This window comes from Mobula hypostoma, chromosome 6, assembly GCF_963921235.1.
Source record: "Mobula hypostoma chromosome 6, sMobHyp1.1, whole genome shotgun sequence".
Lineage (NCBI taxonomy): Eukaryota > Metazoa > Chordata > Chondrichthyes > Myliobatiformes > Myliobatidae > Mobula > Mobula hypostoma.
The window spans coordinates 91,842,181-91,856,101 of NC_086102.1; the positions used below are offsets into that span (position 1 = coordinate 91,842,181).

At 44.0% G+C, this 13,921-nt stretch overlaps 1 protein-coding gene across 1 annotated transcript; it reads right to left on the minus strand.

Annotated features, from left to right (window-relative positions):
• Window positions 1–3,859: 3,859 nt before the first annotated feature.
• On the minus strand, window positions 3,860–11,353 carry rgcc (regulator of cell cycle). The gene is made up of 5 exons (XM_063051193.1): window positions 11,204–11,353; window positions 10,391–10,561; window positions 9,383–9,460; window positions 7,969–8,031; window positions 3,860–7,642 (listed from the first exon to the last, which is right to left on the minus strand). The coding sequence occupies exons 1-5, from the start codon at window positions 11,235–11,237 to the stop codon at window positions 7,635–7,637; spliced, it is 354 nt and encodes a 117-aa protein (XP_062907263.1). The 5' UTR covers window positions 11,238–11,353; the 3' UTR covers window positions 3,860–7,634.
• Between the last annotated feature and the right edge of the window lie 2,568 nt (window positions 11,354–13,921).

A 13,921-nucleotide genomic window follows, 5' to 3' on the forward strand; every position in this document is an offset into this window, starting at 1 on the left:
TAATCATTTTCGTGAACTTCCTCTGAACTCACTCCAATGTCAGCACATGCCTTCTTAAAATACGGGCCCAAAACTACTCGCAATACTCCAAGAGAGGTCTCATCGGTGTCTTATAAACCCTCAGCATTACATCTTTGCTTTTATATTCTAGTCCCCGCAGAATGAATGCTAACACTGCATTTGCCTTCCTCACCACCAACTGAGCTCGCCCAAACTAACGTTTATGGAATCATGCACGAGGACTCCCAAATCCTTTTGCACCTTGGATTTATGAATTTTCTCTCCATTTAGAAAATAGTCTATGCCTTTATTCCTTCTACCAATGTGCATACCATACACTTCCCAACACTATAATCCATTTGTCATTTCTTTGCCCATTCTCCTAATCTGTCATTAGTCCTTCTGCAGCCTCAGTACTACCTGGCCCTCCACCTATCTTCATATCATCCGCAAACTTGGCCTCAAAGCCATCAATTCCTTCATCCAAATCATTGACATATAATGTCAAAAGTAGCAGTCCCAACACAAACCCCTGTGGGACACCATTAGTCACCGGCAATCAACCAGAAAAGGCTCCCTTTATTCCCACTCTGCCTCCTGCCAGTCAGCCACTGCTCTATCCATGTGGGTGTCTTTCCTGTAATACCATGGCCTCTTATCTCATTAAGCAGCCTCATGGGTAGCACCTTGTTAAAGGCCTTCTGAAAATCCAAGTACAAACAACCATCGATTCTTCTTTGTCTATCCTGCTTGTTATTTCTTCAAAGAATTCCAGCAGATTTGTCAGGCAAGATTTTCCCTTGAGGAAACCATGCTGACTTTCACCTATTTTATCACATGACTCCAAGTATCCAGAAACCACATCCTAAACAATCGACTGCAGCATTTTCCCAACCACTGAGGTCAAACTAACTAGCCAATAATCTTCTTTCTTCTGCCTCCCTCCCTTCTTGAAGAGTGGAGTAACATTTGCAATTTTCCAATCATCTAGAACCCTGCCATACTCTACTAATACTTGAAAGTTTGTTACTAATGCCTCCACAATTTCTCCAGCTACCTCTATCAGAACCTTGGGGTGTAGTCCATCTGGTCCAGGTGACTTATCTACCTTTAGACCTATCAGCTTCCCAAGCCCTTTTTTCCTAGTAATAGCAATTGCATTCACTTCTGCCCCCAGCACTCTTGAACTTCTGACATACTGCTAGTGTCTTCCACAGTGAAGACTGAGGTAAAATACTTATTCAGATCGTCCGTCATTTCCCTGTCCCATTACTACCTCTCTAGCGTCATTTTCCAGCGGTTCAATATCTACACTTGCCTCTCTTTAACTCTTCATATAGCTGAAAAAAAACTTCTGGTATTCCGTTTGATATTTTTGCCCAGCTTACCTTCATATTTAATCTTTTTCCCCCTTATGGCTTTTTAGTTGCCTTCTGTTGGTTTTTAAAAGCTTCCCAATCCTCTAACTTCCCACTAATTTTTGCTCTATTATATGCCCTCTCTTTTGCTTTATGTTGACTTTGACTTCCCTTGTCAGCCACGGTGTGTTATCCTTCCTTTAGAATACTTCTTCTTCGGGATGTAACTACCCTGCGCCTTTCAAGTTGCTCCCAGATATTCCAGCCATTGCTGCTCTGCTGTCAACCCTGCTTGTGTCCCCTTCTAATCAATTTGGCCAGTTCCTCTCTCCTGCCTTTGTAATTTCTTTTGTTCCACTGTAATACTGATACATCTGGGCTTTAGCTCCTTCCTCTCAAGCTGCAGGGTGAATTCTATCATATTATGATCACTGCCTCCTAAGGGTTCATTTACCCAAGCTCCCAATCAGATCCACTTCATTACACAACACCCAATCCAGAATAGCTAATCCCTACTGGGCTCTACCACAAGCTGTTCTAAAAATCCATCTTGTAGGCATTCTGCTAACTCTCTTTTAGGATCCAGCACCAACCTGATTTTCCAGTTCAATGGGGGGGTCATTGAACACCCCCATGCCTTTTGACATGCCTTTTCTCCCATTGTAATTTGTAGCCGACATCTTGGCTACTGTTCGGATGCCTGTGTCTAACTCCCATCAGGATCTTTTAACCTTTGCAGTTCCTTAACACTACTCACAAGGATTCTACATCTTCCGATCCTTTGTCACTTCTTTTTAAGGATTTGATTTCATTTTTTTACCAACAGGACCACACCACCCACTATGCCTATCTGCCTGTCCTTTGATACAATGCATATTCTTGGATGTTAAGCTCCCAACTGTAATCTTCTTTGAGCCCCAACTGAGTGATGCTCCACAACATCATACCTGCCAATCTCTAACTATGCTACAGGATCGTGTACCTTATCCCGTATATTGCATGTGTTTAGATATAACACCCTCAGTGCTGTATTTATCACCCTTTTCGATTTTGTCCCCCTTTCATACTGCAACTCACCCCATTGCAAATTTTCCCTACCATCTACTTGTCCTTCCTGACAGTCCCACTACACACTGCCTCTGCTGGAAAACCAACAGCCCTTTCACTCCAGTTCCTATCCCCCTGCCAGATTAGTTTAAACTCTCTCCAACAGCTCCAGCTAGACTGCCCACAGAGATATTGGCCCCCCTCAGGTTCAGGTGTAACCCAATCCTTCTGTACAGGTCATAACTTCCCCAGAAGAAATCCCAATGATCCAGAAATCTGAACCCCTACCCCCTGCACCAGTTCCTCAGCCACACATTCTCCTGCCAAGTCATCCCCCTCTGACCCTCACTGTCATTCCAGTAACATAATCAGTTATGGTGTCAGTTTAGAACTGCCACGGCAGTTTTCCCACAGCTTCAGGGGGTTTCCAGAGGTATCAAACCCAATTAAAAGGCAGAGGAAATGTTAGCTTCTGAACAAACCTCAGAAAATTAACCAGTCTAACAACATAGTTTGGACAACAAATTATTATCGATTATTGTTCTCATGACTGTGCCATATTTCATCAAAAATAATCCCGGGAAATACAGTATCAGCATTGACAATTTAAGGTTCCTGCATTTAAAAGTTGTGAAACTCCCCCCATTGATGCTCTTCCCCCAGACTCCACTTCATTTCTCCTTGAAACCCAAGTCTTTAACCACATCTCCTGGATTCTCATCTCCATCCCCCTTCTGTCGTTAACCTCTCCCTTAATGCTTAATATATGAAGGAGCAGATTATGTCTCTGGACCTGTGCGTAATGGAATTCTGGATACTGAAAGGCCTGGATGGAATAGATGTGGAGATGATATTTCAATTAGCAGGAGAGCCTAGGATCCAAGGGGAAGGCCTCAAAATAAAGGGACACCCCTTTAGGGGTGAGTTGATGAAGAATTTCTTCAGCCAGAGGGTGAAGAATCTGCAGGACTTGTTGTGACAGAGGGCTATAGATCCCAAGTCATTGGATCTATCTATGGCAGAGATTGATACGCTTTTTATTGGTTAAGGGGGTGTTAAGGGTTACAGGGAGAAGGCAGAGGGGCAGAGTTGAAAAACGATCTGCCATGTTGGAATGAAGCAGGGTCGATGGGCCGAATTAGCTATTTCTGCTCACATGTCTTTTATGTCAATGGTTCCCATTTTCACCTGCTTCACTTATCAGATTCCAGCACTGGAAACCCTTTATGTTTCTGCTAATCTCATTACATCAGATTCTCAACTTTCACACTCCCCACTCCCCACCACCCCCACATCTCACTCCACCTGCCTTGCATCTTGGTTTTACCTATTTATCTCCCTCCATCTATCATTTCCACTTTCAATTCCACATCCTCCTATTCCCTACCTGCCCACTTCCTGCTTAATATTAATCACCTCCGACTCCTGTCTCACCACTCTTATCAGAATCAGATTTACTGTCACCGGCATGTGTTGTGAAATTTATTAACTTAGCAGCAGCAGTTCAATGCAGTACATAATATAGAAGAAAATAATAATAATAATCAATTACAGTATATGTATATTGAATAGATTTTAAATCGTGCAAAAAGCAGAAATAATATATATTTAAAAAGTGAGGTAGTGTTCATTTAATGTCCATTTAGGAATCGGATGGCAGAGGGGAAGAAGCTGTTCCTGAATCGCTGAGTGTGTGCCTTCAGGCTTCTGTACCTCCTGCCTGATGGTAACAGTGAGAAAAGGGCATGCCCTGGGTGCTGGAGGTCCTTAATAATGGACGCTGCCTTTCTGAGATGCCGCTCCTTGAAAATGTCCTGGGTACTTTGTAGGCTAGTGCCCAAGACATAAAAACATAGAAAACCTACGGCAAAATACAGACCCTTCAACCCACAAAGCTGTGCCAAACATGTACTTACTTTAGAAATTACCTAGGGTTACCCATAGCCCTCTATTTTTCTGAGCTCCATGTACCTGTCCAGGAATCTCTTAAAAGACCCTATTGTATCCCCCTCCACCACCGTCACCAGCAGCCCTTTCCACACACTCACTACTCTCTGCGTCAAAAAAACTTACCCCTGACATCTCCTCCATACCTACTCCCCAGCACCTTAACATCTTGGCCATTTCCCTCTCAGGGTTTTGTCTCAAAGGTTGACAATTCTTTTCCACCCAGAGATACTGCTCAGCCCACTAGGTTTCTCCAGCAGACTTTGCACTGCTCCGAATTCCAGCATCTCAGTCGCTGTGTCTCTCCTTAGCCATGCTGTCTAAACTGGCTCAGTAATGGGCTTCCTCTGCTAACATTCCTGTTGAGTACTTTGGTTACATAAACTCAACAAAATACATTTAAGTGCTGTCGTTAATGATGAAACTCCTTCAACATTGTTCTGAAACTAAAACCTAGAGTCATAATTAGAAAATGTTAGCTATTTTACCTCAGAGTTTTGCTTAAGCAACAGGTTTTTAAAACACAATTTCGACTTTGATTACTTAGGGTTAATTCAAAACAATCCCTCAAATACTGTATCTCACATCCTCAAAAGGACCAATAAGAGATAAGAAATCACTTTTAGTGTTATCTCACTTTCCAGTAGGAATCCATTGTTAAGAGGACGAATACCCTGGCCAACGAACAAGTTAGTAACTGTCTTCCCACACCCCCTACTGGTTTCAGTGCTTCAAAATTAGGAAGTAGAATCCTTGCCATGCGCATCCCCCCTCCCCCCCAGTCTCCAAAGTTTTGTTGATTAAAATAATGAAAAATAGCTCATGAAGCAGGCTACCCCAGCAGCCATAATCCAATTGAGTGCAGACATTTAGGAAGTGCAGCAAGCTTCCACAAACACCAAAAAGTCCAGGTAGCAAAGAGCAAGCTGATGGAGGAACTCAGCAGGTTGAGCACCATCTGTAGCAGGAAAAGAATTGTCAACATTGTAGTTTGAAACCCTCTATTTGGACCAACAGACCTGATGCAGAGTTTCAACCAATAATTTGGAAATTCTTTCTCCTAAGCTCACTAATGCTGCTGAAGCCACCCTTCCAGCAGATTGTCTGTTGCCCCAAATTCCAACACCTGCATCTCTTGATAATACTACCTCATCAATCTTTTTGTGCATGATTTATTTTGTAACTTATAGTAATTTTATGTCTTTGCACTGTTGCACTCCCATAAAAATTTTACATTTTATACAATTTGGACATATTGGTTGAGAGATAACAAAAGTTTATACACATTGTTGTTCAAGGTAGTAACCTGAGCTTTTATGGTCACCAGAAGGGACAGACATATTTCAGTTTTTTCAGCCAGACAGAAAAGGCAGACTCCATACCATGTTTGGAATGCTTTTTACATTTATCAGTTCAAACAATATTAAACAATATTAGTGCATTTCATTTGAGATACTTATTCTAAAGGGCAGTTAAAATAAAAATAATTCATTTGTGATTCAATGATAGATGACAAACAAAGTCATGAGTCTGGCCCTGTTCCAAAAGACTAGGTACAAACCTTGGCTGGTAGTCTAGCTCATGTGAGTGTTTGTTGATTTTCAGTCAGGGCAGAACGAAAAGCATTATCAAGGATGCATCTCACCCTAACCATTGGCTTTTTACTCTCCTCCCATCCGGTAGTCGCTACAGGAGCCTCTGCTCCCGCACCAGCAGACACAGGAAGAGCTTTTTTCCTGAGGCTGTGATCCTGCTGAACCTCACACCACAGCGCTAAGCAGTATTGCACCCATATTGGACTGTCTCAGTACTTTTATACTTGTGTGCTGTAGCACTTACTTTTTATTCACAATTATTTTGTAATTAATACTATTCTTTTGCACTTCTGGTTAGATGCTAATTGCGTTTCATTGGCTTTGTATCTGTACTCAGCACAATGACAATGAAGTTGAATATAATCTAATCTAATGTTGTATTGCCCAGGATGAAGGTAGCATGTCCAGTCCACCTGACAGATGCACCAGGTCAATAAAGACTTTAGGAAAGGACCAACTGCTCGCAGTGAAATCAGGGAGGCGAGTACCTGCAGGTTTGTCTCCAAATCACAGATCCCAATTTAGAAATACAAAATTGTTTTCTTTTGTTGTGACTGGATCCAAAATCCCAGAACTGCCTTCCCGAAATGACTGCGGGAATACCTCCATCAAAAGGGGATGCAAGCATTTGAGGCACAACTTGTCACTACTAGAGCAACAACTGACAAGGAAGCCCATAGCCTGTAAACGAATAATGTAGTACCATAGAAAATCTGCACTGGGGCCTAGGTATTCATTTCTTATGAAAGTGTTGACTTGGAGGATAAATGCAAATACTAGTCTAAAGGACCTGAATGTTACGTGGGGTTCGAAGTTTGGCATAGAAGTTAGAAATATGCTTCCCAGTGCATTTAAGGAAACATGGCAGCAACATCCCATGTTACATCAAGTATATTGGAATTTAAAAATAGTTTTAAGGAAGCTGTTATTCAATCTTTATTTGTTACACAAGGCAGGCACAGTTCTGTCTGTTTGGAATGCCAATAACTGGCAGGAAAATTTTAAGCTGTCGATCTCAAATATTGAAAATAAGTCAGGCAGCAACACTTGATAGCATTCGTAAATTGGAACTCATTTCAAAAGTAATTATTTAATATTCCGTACAGGAAAAAGGTAACAGATGAAGTCTTGTAAAAAGTTTCATTTTGCAGTACCATGCTTTGAATGTGAACTAATTTGACCCTAGCAAAATTTACTCCAATGTTTTAATTTACAAAATATTTCAATATGAAATGATTATTAGTAATGAAAATGATTGAAGACCCAGTGGGAAGAATGTGCAGATCATTTCTAAATGGAGGCCTTGTACTTTGCCTCCTCTCCCAAGACAGAATGGCCACAAGGCAGCCAGCACCATTGTGACCTAAAATGATGGAAATAAGCCGAAGCAATTCCTGTTTCGACTGGCCTCATTAAATCCCTTCCAAATTACCTTTTCCTCAAACCCTCCTAAACAGCGCAGCACTATTTCAAGTCCAAAGATCAACCACCCCCACCCAAACCTCATATTTTTAAAAACAGCACAATTATATCTAGAGTTTTGAGATGCATTAACTGGTTGCAAGAGCTGGCAACTATTTCAAGGTGCAAACATCATTGAGAAATGTTGGTAGATTGAATATGTTTTTCTTGCTGATGTTTTTCAAATGTTCAGACGGGGCCAAGGACCAAGCTCATCATTTTCCCTTCACATACCTGTGAAACATCCAACACAACACAATTAGATTTATTTACCAATATTTAGTAATAACATGGTCAGCCTGTTCAAACACCTTCAAGCTGTTTCTATACCATTCCATTAGCCGATGAATGCTGTTTGCATACTTCGTTTTCAAAGATGACTACTTTTCCATTTGGCAGTCTGATTGGGAAGTGTGGTAAAGAATTGTGTGACTTGCGTTAACAGGACTACATATTGCTTTATATTGTCAGCATACAGACTGGAAAATGTTTGGAGGTCCTCGTTGCAGCAATGTTGAGAAATGTTAATGCTTGTTCCAAGTACAAGGGATAATACTCACGTTCTAATGTTCTGTTCAAATCTGCAATGTAGTCTTCCAGTTCCTTTGTATCTCCAAGTTTAGCTGTTACGAAAAAGAGCCAGTTTTAGCTTAATGTTTGGCATCGCTCATCTTCCATTTATAAAAACGTGGAAATGTGAACACCGATTTATTGTATTATAGAGTAACCATTTTACAGGTCATCTCCACCAACACCTATCCACTTGTCATAATGAAATCATTCAAGTTCCACAATGGACTTGAGTATGGAATTGACTGGCACCTAAGGTAGTTTGAAGTATCTACACATCATGAATCGGTGTACATGAATGCATCAATATCATGTTGATAGCTTCATGTTTTTTGGCTCAGACCAAAGTACATGGCTAGCAGATTTCTGGAGGGCAATTCAGAAAAGCTGTAGAGAAGCACTTGTGTTGCCATGGAGAGAGGGGTGTCACTGGCACTGTATCCCGAGAATTTAGAAATTAAAAGTTGACCTCACAATGAGAGCTCATTTTTGTGATTTATTTGCTGTGCACAGTCAATACTGGTGATGTATGTCCCCTAGCAATCCATCAGCCAAGGGTGATTTAATCTCTTTTGATGAATTTATTAAGTGACTAGTAGATCTCTCAAAGTGTGGGTAAGGATAGTGACCAAAGGAGAGGTACCTGCTCCTTTTGTAGCCTCCCAAAGCAGTTCTGGGACAAGACACCAACTGCAAACAGCTCTGGAGTGTCGGAGAATTACAGTACAGCACTACACTTCGTACAAGGGCCTCCTCCCTTGATCTCACAGGGCTCCCACCTGTATAGCTTTTCTCCACGTGGCATTTTCTGAGAGAAGATTTGGAGAACCTGCTGCCCTTGGAGACAGCTGGAACCAAGAACAAGTGACCTTCAGTGGTGAAAGCCAGTTCAAACTCCAGCACCAAGCCCCATGATCTGATCCTGCTTGGACTTTGAACAAAGTTAAAAATAACTCTTGCAGGTAAGAAGGTCGTGGGGGTGGGGGTGGAAAATACAACAAGCTCACCACTCCTAATAGTCACTATTTATATCCACATGGGACACTTCCATTGTGTGAGTCAGTCACTCAGTAAATGTCCAAGAGACAAGATTAATTAAAAAAGTGAAATGACATTTGCAAGGGTAATGACTGTGTACAGCGAATACATTAAATATAGCTGCAATGCTTTTTCCCACTATCTGATAATCCCAAGTTCAGTGATGTACTATGTACAGTGTTAATTTATTATGTGCTGCAGAAAACCAGTGTTATGGCATCTGTACCCTGGTATTATGACAATAAACTTGAACTATTGCATTTTCCTGGCATATACAGGCAACAGGCAAAACTCAAAAACCGCTAAAACAGAATCAAGCTCTCTGATTAGGGTTAATCAGTCAGGAAACAAGACAAAGCAAAATACCTCTGGAACGGGGAACCGTAGGACTCTTAAGCTTCTCGTCACTGAAGGCGAAGCTGTTTCTCTGAAGTGAACCTGGACCTGTCAGTTTAAAAGAAAAACAACTACTGCGCTGAAACCACGGGAGCAATTGATGCAGCCGGTGTGCGGAGGGAAGGCGGGGCCCACTTTGCCACATCAGTGGCTCGAACTTAATCAATAAAAGGGTCATCTTTGCCTTCGAACACAAGTGCGCCCAGTGTGTAGTGTACCCAGCTGATAGCAAGACAGAAAGGAAGCTGATGATTTTAGCCATGGAGCAAAAGTTAAGGATATTAATACAGCATGGAACCTGGACTCTTTGGTTCCATGAGATTCCACCAACCATCAGTCACCAAAGTTTCTAGGCACTGGTTCGTTGAGGCAGTGTGAAGACTGGCTGTACTGATCTTTGCAGCAAGGCTGGTCTTTGGTAAAGTTAGTGTCCAACCTAGAAAGGCTACCTGGGGCGAATTGTTTTCCCAGGAGGGGTGCAAAGGACAAGGGGCGTACTCGGCTCATTTCGGATGTACATCGCAGCATCGGGTAACTAAACTTGGGAATATTGCATGAAATGTCCTTCAGAAGCAACGGTGAGGACAAATCCCAAGATAATTGGAGAAACAATGGGTTCTTGCCAGGGAACAGGATGTAACCGTTACAGGGTTTGTTCGGGTCTACCCAATCCAGAATAACTTTGTATTGCCACATTTATCGTCTGAGCTGGGGCGCCACCGAGTTCGAAGTTCAATTCCTGCGCCTTTTGTAAAGAGTTAGTACGTTTACCCGCGACTGCGTGCGTTTGCTCCCGCAAGCCAAAGATGGACCAGTTGGTGGGTTAATTGGTCATTGTAAATTGTCCTGTGATTAGGCTAGTGTTACATCGGTGGGTTGGTGGGCTCATTGGGCTGGAAGGGCCTTGTCCGTATTATAACTGAAAATAAAATGAAGATAAACCGGGCACATTTAACAGTGTTTGTACTGAATACTCACTGTCCGGATCATTGACACCAGAGTCGCTGACGCTTATGCTGCTTCGTCTTTTCATGCACCTCAGGTGCTCCTCATACCTAAAGTGTCTCTTGCTGAGCGGGGAAGCGAAGTCTTCGATCACCGCATCAAATTCACACAGCACGGCGCTCAGATCTTCGACCTCGGTCGGCGCTGAAACACATTGGCTATTGGTTTTAATCGCTTCGCCTGCCCCCACCGCGGACGCGCGGCTCGGACAACGACAGCTCTTGATTCAGAGTACCGAGAACGGAACGTTAACTGACAACACAGCAAGCCTGAAATAATCGCAAACACAACAGCAAGGAAAAATCGTCGGTAGAACTGATCGACTAGGGGCTGTATGGATTTTCTTCAAGTTTCAGTTTAAAATAAAGTTCAGTCTGAACAGCAACAGTTAGGACGGTATATAAATAGCAAACCAGAGTCTACAGGTGCCGCATCTGGAGCAACCAACGAACAATCAATCATCTGGAAACTCTGAGCCGAGTAGTATCGGGGGGAGTGGGGAAGAGCTGCCATCGTTTCGGGTCAGACCCAAAATGGCAAACCCCCCCCAAAAGAAAAACACCCGCTGCCGCTCGACCCACCGAGTTCCTTGGATAATAATTCATACCGGTTCACCCTGCTCCACCATTAAAACACATCCTTTCCAACAAGCATTCGCCCACCTTTGCATCTATTCCCAGTGCAACTTGACTAGTCTCAGAAGAACATTACTAGAGCGTCTACACCCCCGTCCTCCCAACTACTCCGCGCTCCGGTAAAGACAGCAACTCCCATCCCGATGCTTACAACTCTCTGCACTTCTGCCGTTGTGCGACTTCATTTCGGAGGCTCTCCGGACAGCGGTATGTTATGTGCTGGTTGCAGCTGAAACTCTGCGGCGCGGTCGGCACCTCGGTCCTTTTATAGCGCGGCGTCAGCCTGCTAACCTACGTCAGTCGGGAGATACCCTTGCCCTGATAAGGCAAGAGGGTTTCCTAGCGCTGCGGGTGCTACCGCTCGGCTGCTGAGGCTGGGGGTGGGGGAAACTGGCTTCTGATTACCTCCTGAGTGGGTGCCACCGCAATATTGCCTACCTGAGAAATAAGGGAATCTGTCATTTCCTATTACAAGTTTAACAACTTGTCGACGCGAGAGACGGCAGAGGTTGGACTCTGAACAACAAACTATCTTCAGGAGGAACTCAGCGGGTCGTGCAGCATCAGTCTGGGATGGGGGGGCGAAGGGAGAAAAAAATTTATTGGGAAATCGACAACCTCCCCACCCACCCCCCCACCACCACCACAGATGCTAAGTTTATTCAGCAGATTCTATCTGTAAAATAATGGCTGCTGGAACACTGTTAGAAACAAAATTAGGAAGGTTTTGAACTACTGTTCAAAATAAATATATTCACTACGGTTGCCAATTGATTCAATAAGAAATTCATATTAGCTTATTGTTATATACATCAAGGTGCAATAAGATTCCCTGTTGCTAATCAGTGTACATGGTAATAATAGCAGCCTGTTGTAGTGTGAACTGGAGTGTTGCAGAAAGACATACCAAAGCGACATATATCCTAGAGCGGTCGTTAAAATTCTGAGAACACGGCAGCACCATCCGGAAGGGAATATGGAAAGAGGTGACTGGTTCAGAAGTCGGAAAGCAGTGGGGGGGGGGGGGACCTGTTCCTTAAGTCTGGGCTTTCAAACTCATCTATCTTCTCTCAGCAGGCAGAACAGAGAAAAGGGAATGGACACTTGGTAGATGTTGTTGACAATTAATCTTCCTGAAATAACGCACTGCGAAGATGACCTGGATGGAAGGAAGCGTTGAGCCCGGGCTGGAACGGGCAGTGTTCACCGCTCTCTGCAGGTTCTGTCAGCCCCGAGCACAGCGGTTGCCTTACCAGCCGCAATACTTTCTAGGGCACATCTGTAAAATCTGTAAAAAGGCATCCAAACTAGACAAAGAGGGCAGAGCCACGGTTTACAAAGCCCAGGTACGAAGAATCATGGAGTATGCCTGCTTATCATGGATGAATGCCTCACAGAGTGTCCTCAGCCAGCTTGATTCCATTCAAAGGCTCTCAGGATTATAGGTGTAGATGAAGCCACAGCTCGTGAGAAGCTGCCATCAGTAGCTTACACCACAGACGACAGGTTGCTGCAGCTACTGTGCTATACAAAATGCACGCCAGCCACAGCCCTGCAGACCGTCGCGCCATGCTGCCTTCATCTTCTGAGAGACGGCGCACCACACGATCAAGTTTATCTACGCCTGCTCATGCTGTTTCTATGCCTGATGCGAGAGCCTACACACTGGATAGAAGCTTCCTTCACTGTGCCATCAGAATTTGGAACAGCCTTCCAGATGCTGTGGTTGGAAACATCTGCGACGATGGGGTCCAAGCCTCCAGGGTCGAGTGCACAAACACCTATCATCTCTGGGAGGGAAGTCACAGGCTTCTTCATAAGCTATCATGAAGGGGACCAGGATGGCAATGCTTGGTTGTTGGTAAGTAGGGTTAATACCTGACTTTCAAGAGCACTTGTGAGTTATGTTCCGGCTGGACTTAGTCCTTAAACTGCTGGAGAACAGTGCGGAAAGAACAGGTACTGTTTTCTCCCGGTAGGGATTAGTTTTTAGTTCCAAGTGCTCCTGCCACGTTTTGTCACCCTGCAACCTTGTGAGGCACTCTGTGAGCTACATGGAGAGGATATTGATGGGCTCACAGAGCCATCATTACCATCTCACGTGGCTTCAACCAGGTTACCATGGCTAGAACACTACCCAACATCATGCTTATGAGGCGCTCCAGGGTTGTTTTGAGGTGATAGACTGGCAGGCACTCTGTGAGCCACATGGAGAGGATATTGATGGGCTCACAGAGTGCATCACTGATTACATCAACTTCTGTGTGGACTGCAATGTTCCGACAAGAACTGTCCTTTGGTATTCAAATAACAAGCCATGGGTGACAAAGGACATTAAGGACATCCTGAACGCTAAAAAGAGGGCGTTTAGAGATGGAAATAGGGAGGAGCTGAGGGCAATACAGAGGGACCTGAAAGCCAGGATCAGGGAGGCTAAAGACAGGTACAGGAGGAAGCTTGAGTGGAAACTCCAGCAGAACAACATGAGAGAGGTCTGGAGTGGGATGAGGACCATCACTGGGTTCCGGCAAACTAGCAACAGAGGAGCTGAAGGCAGTGTGGACAGGGCCAATGAACTTAACCTGTGCTTTAACAGATTTGACACTGTGGCCCCTGCCCATCCCCCACATGAGTCATCTGTTGACTGCCCCCAACCAACACATATTCCACTCTCCCCTCCTACCCCTCCTCACAGTCCCCCACCCTGCTCTCATGATTATACCCCTTCCCCACACGAAACCACCACGATGGGCTTCACAGCTGAACAGGTGAGAAGACAGCTGAAATGTCTCCACCCAAGCAAGGCTGCAGGACCAGATGGTGTCAGTACTAGGGTGCTCAAAGCCTGTGCCCCTCAGCTATGTGGAGT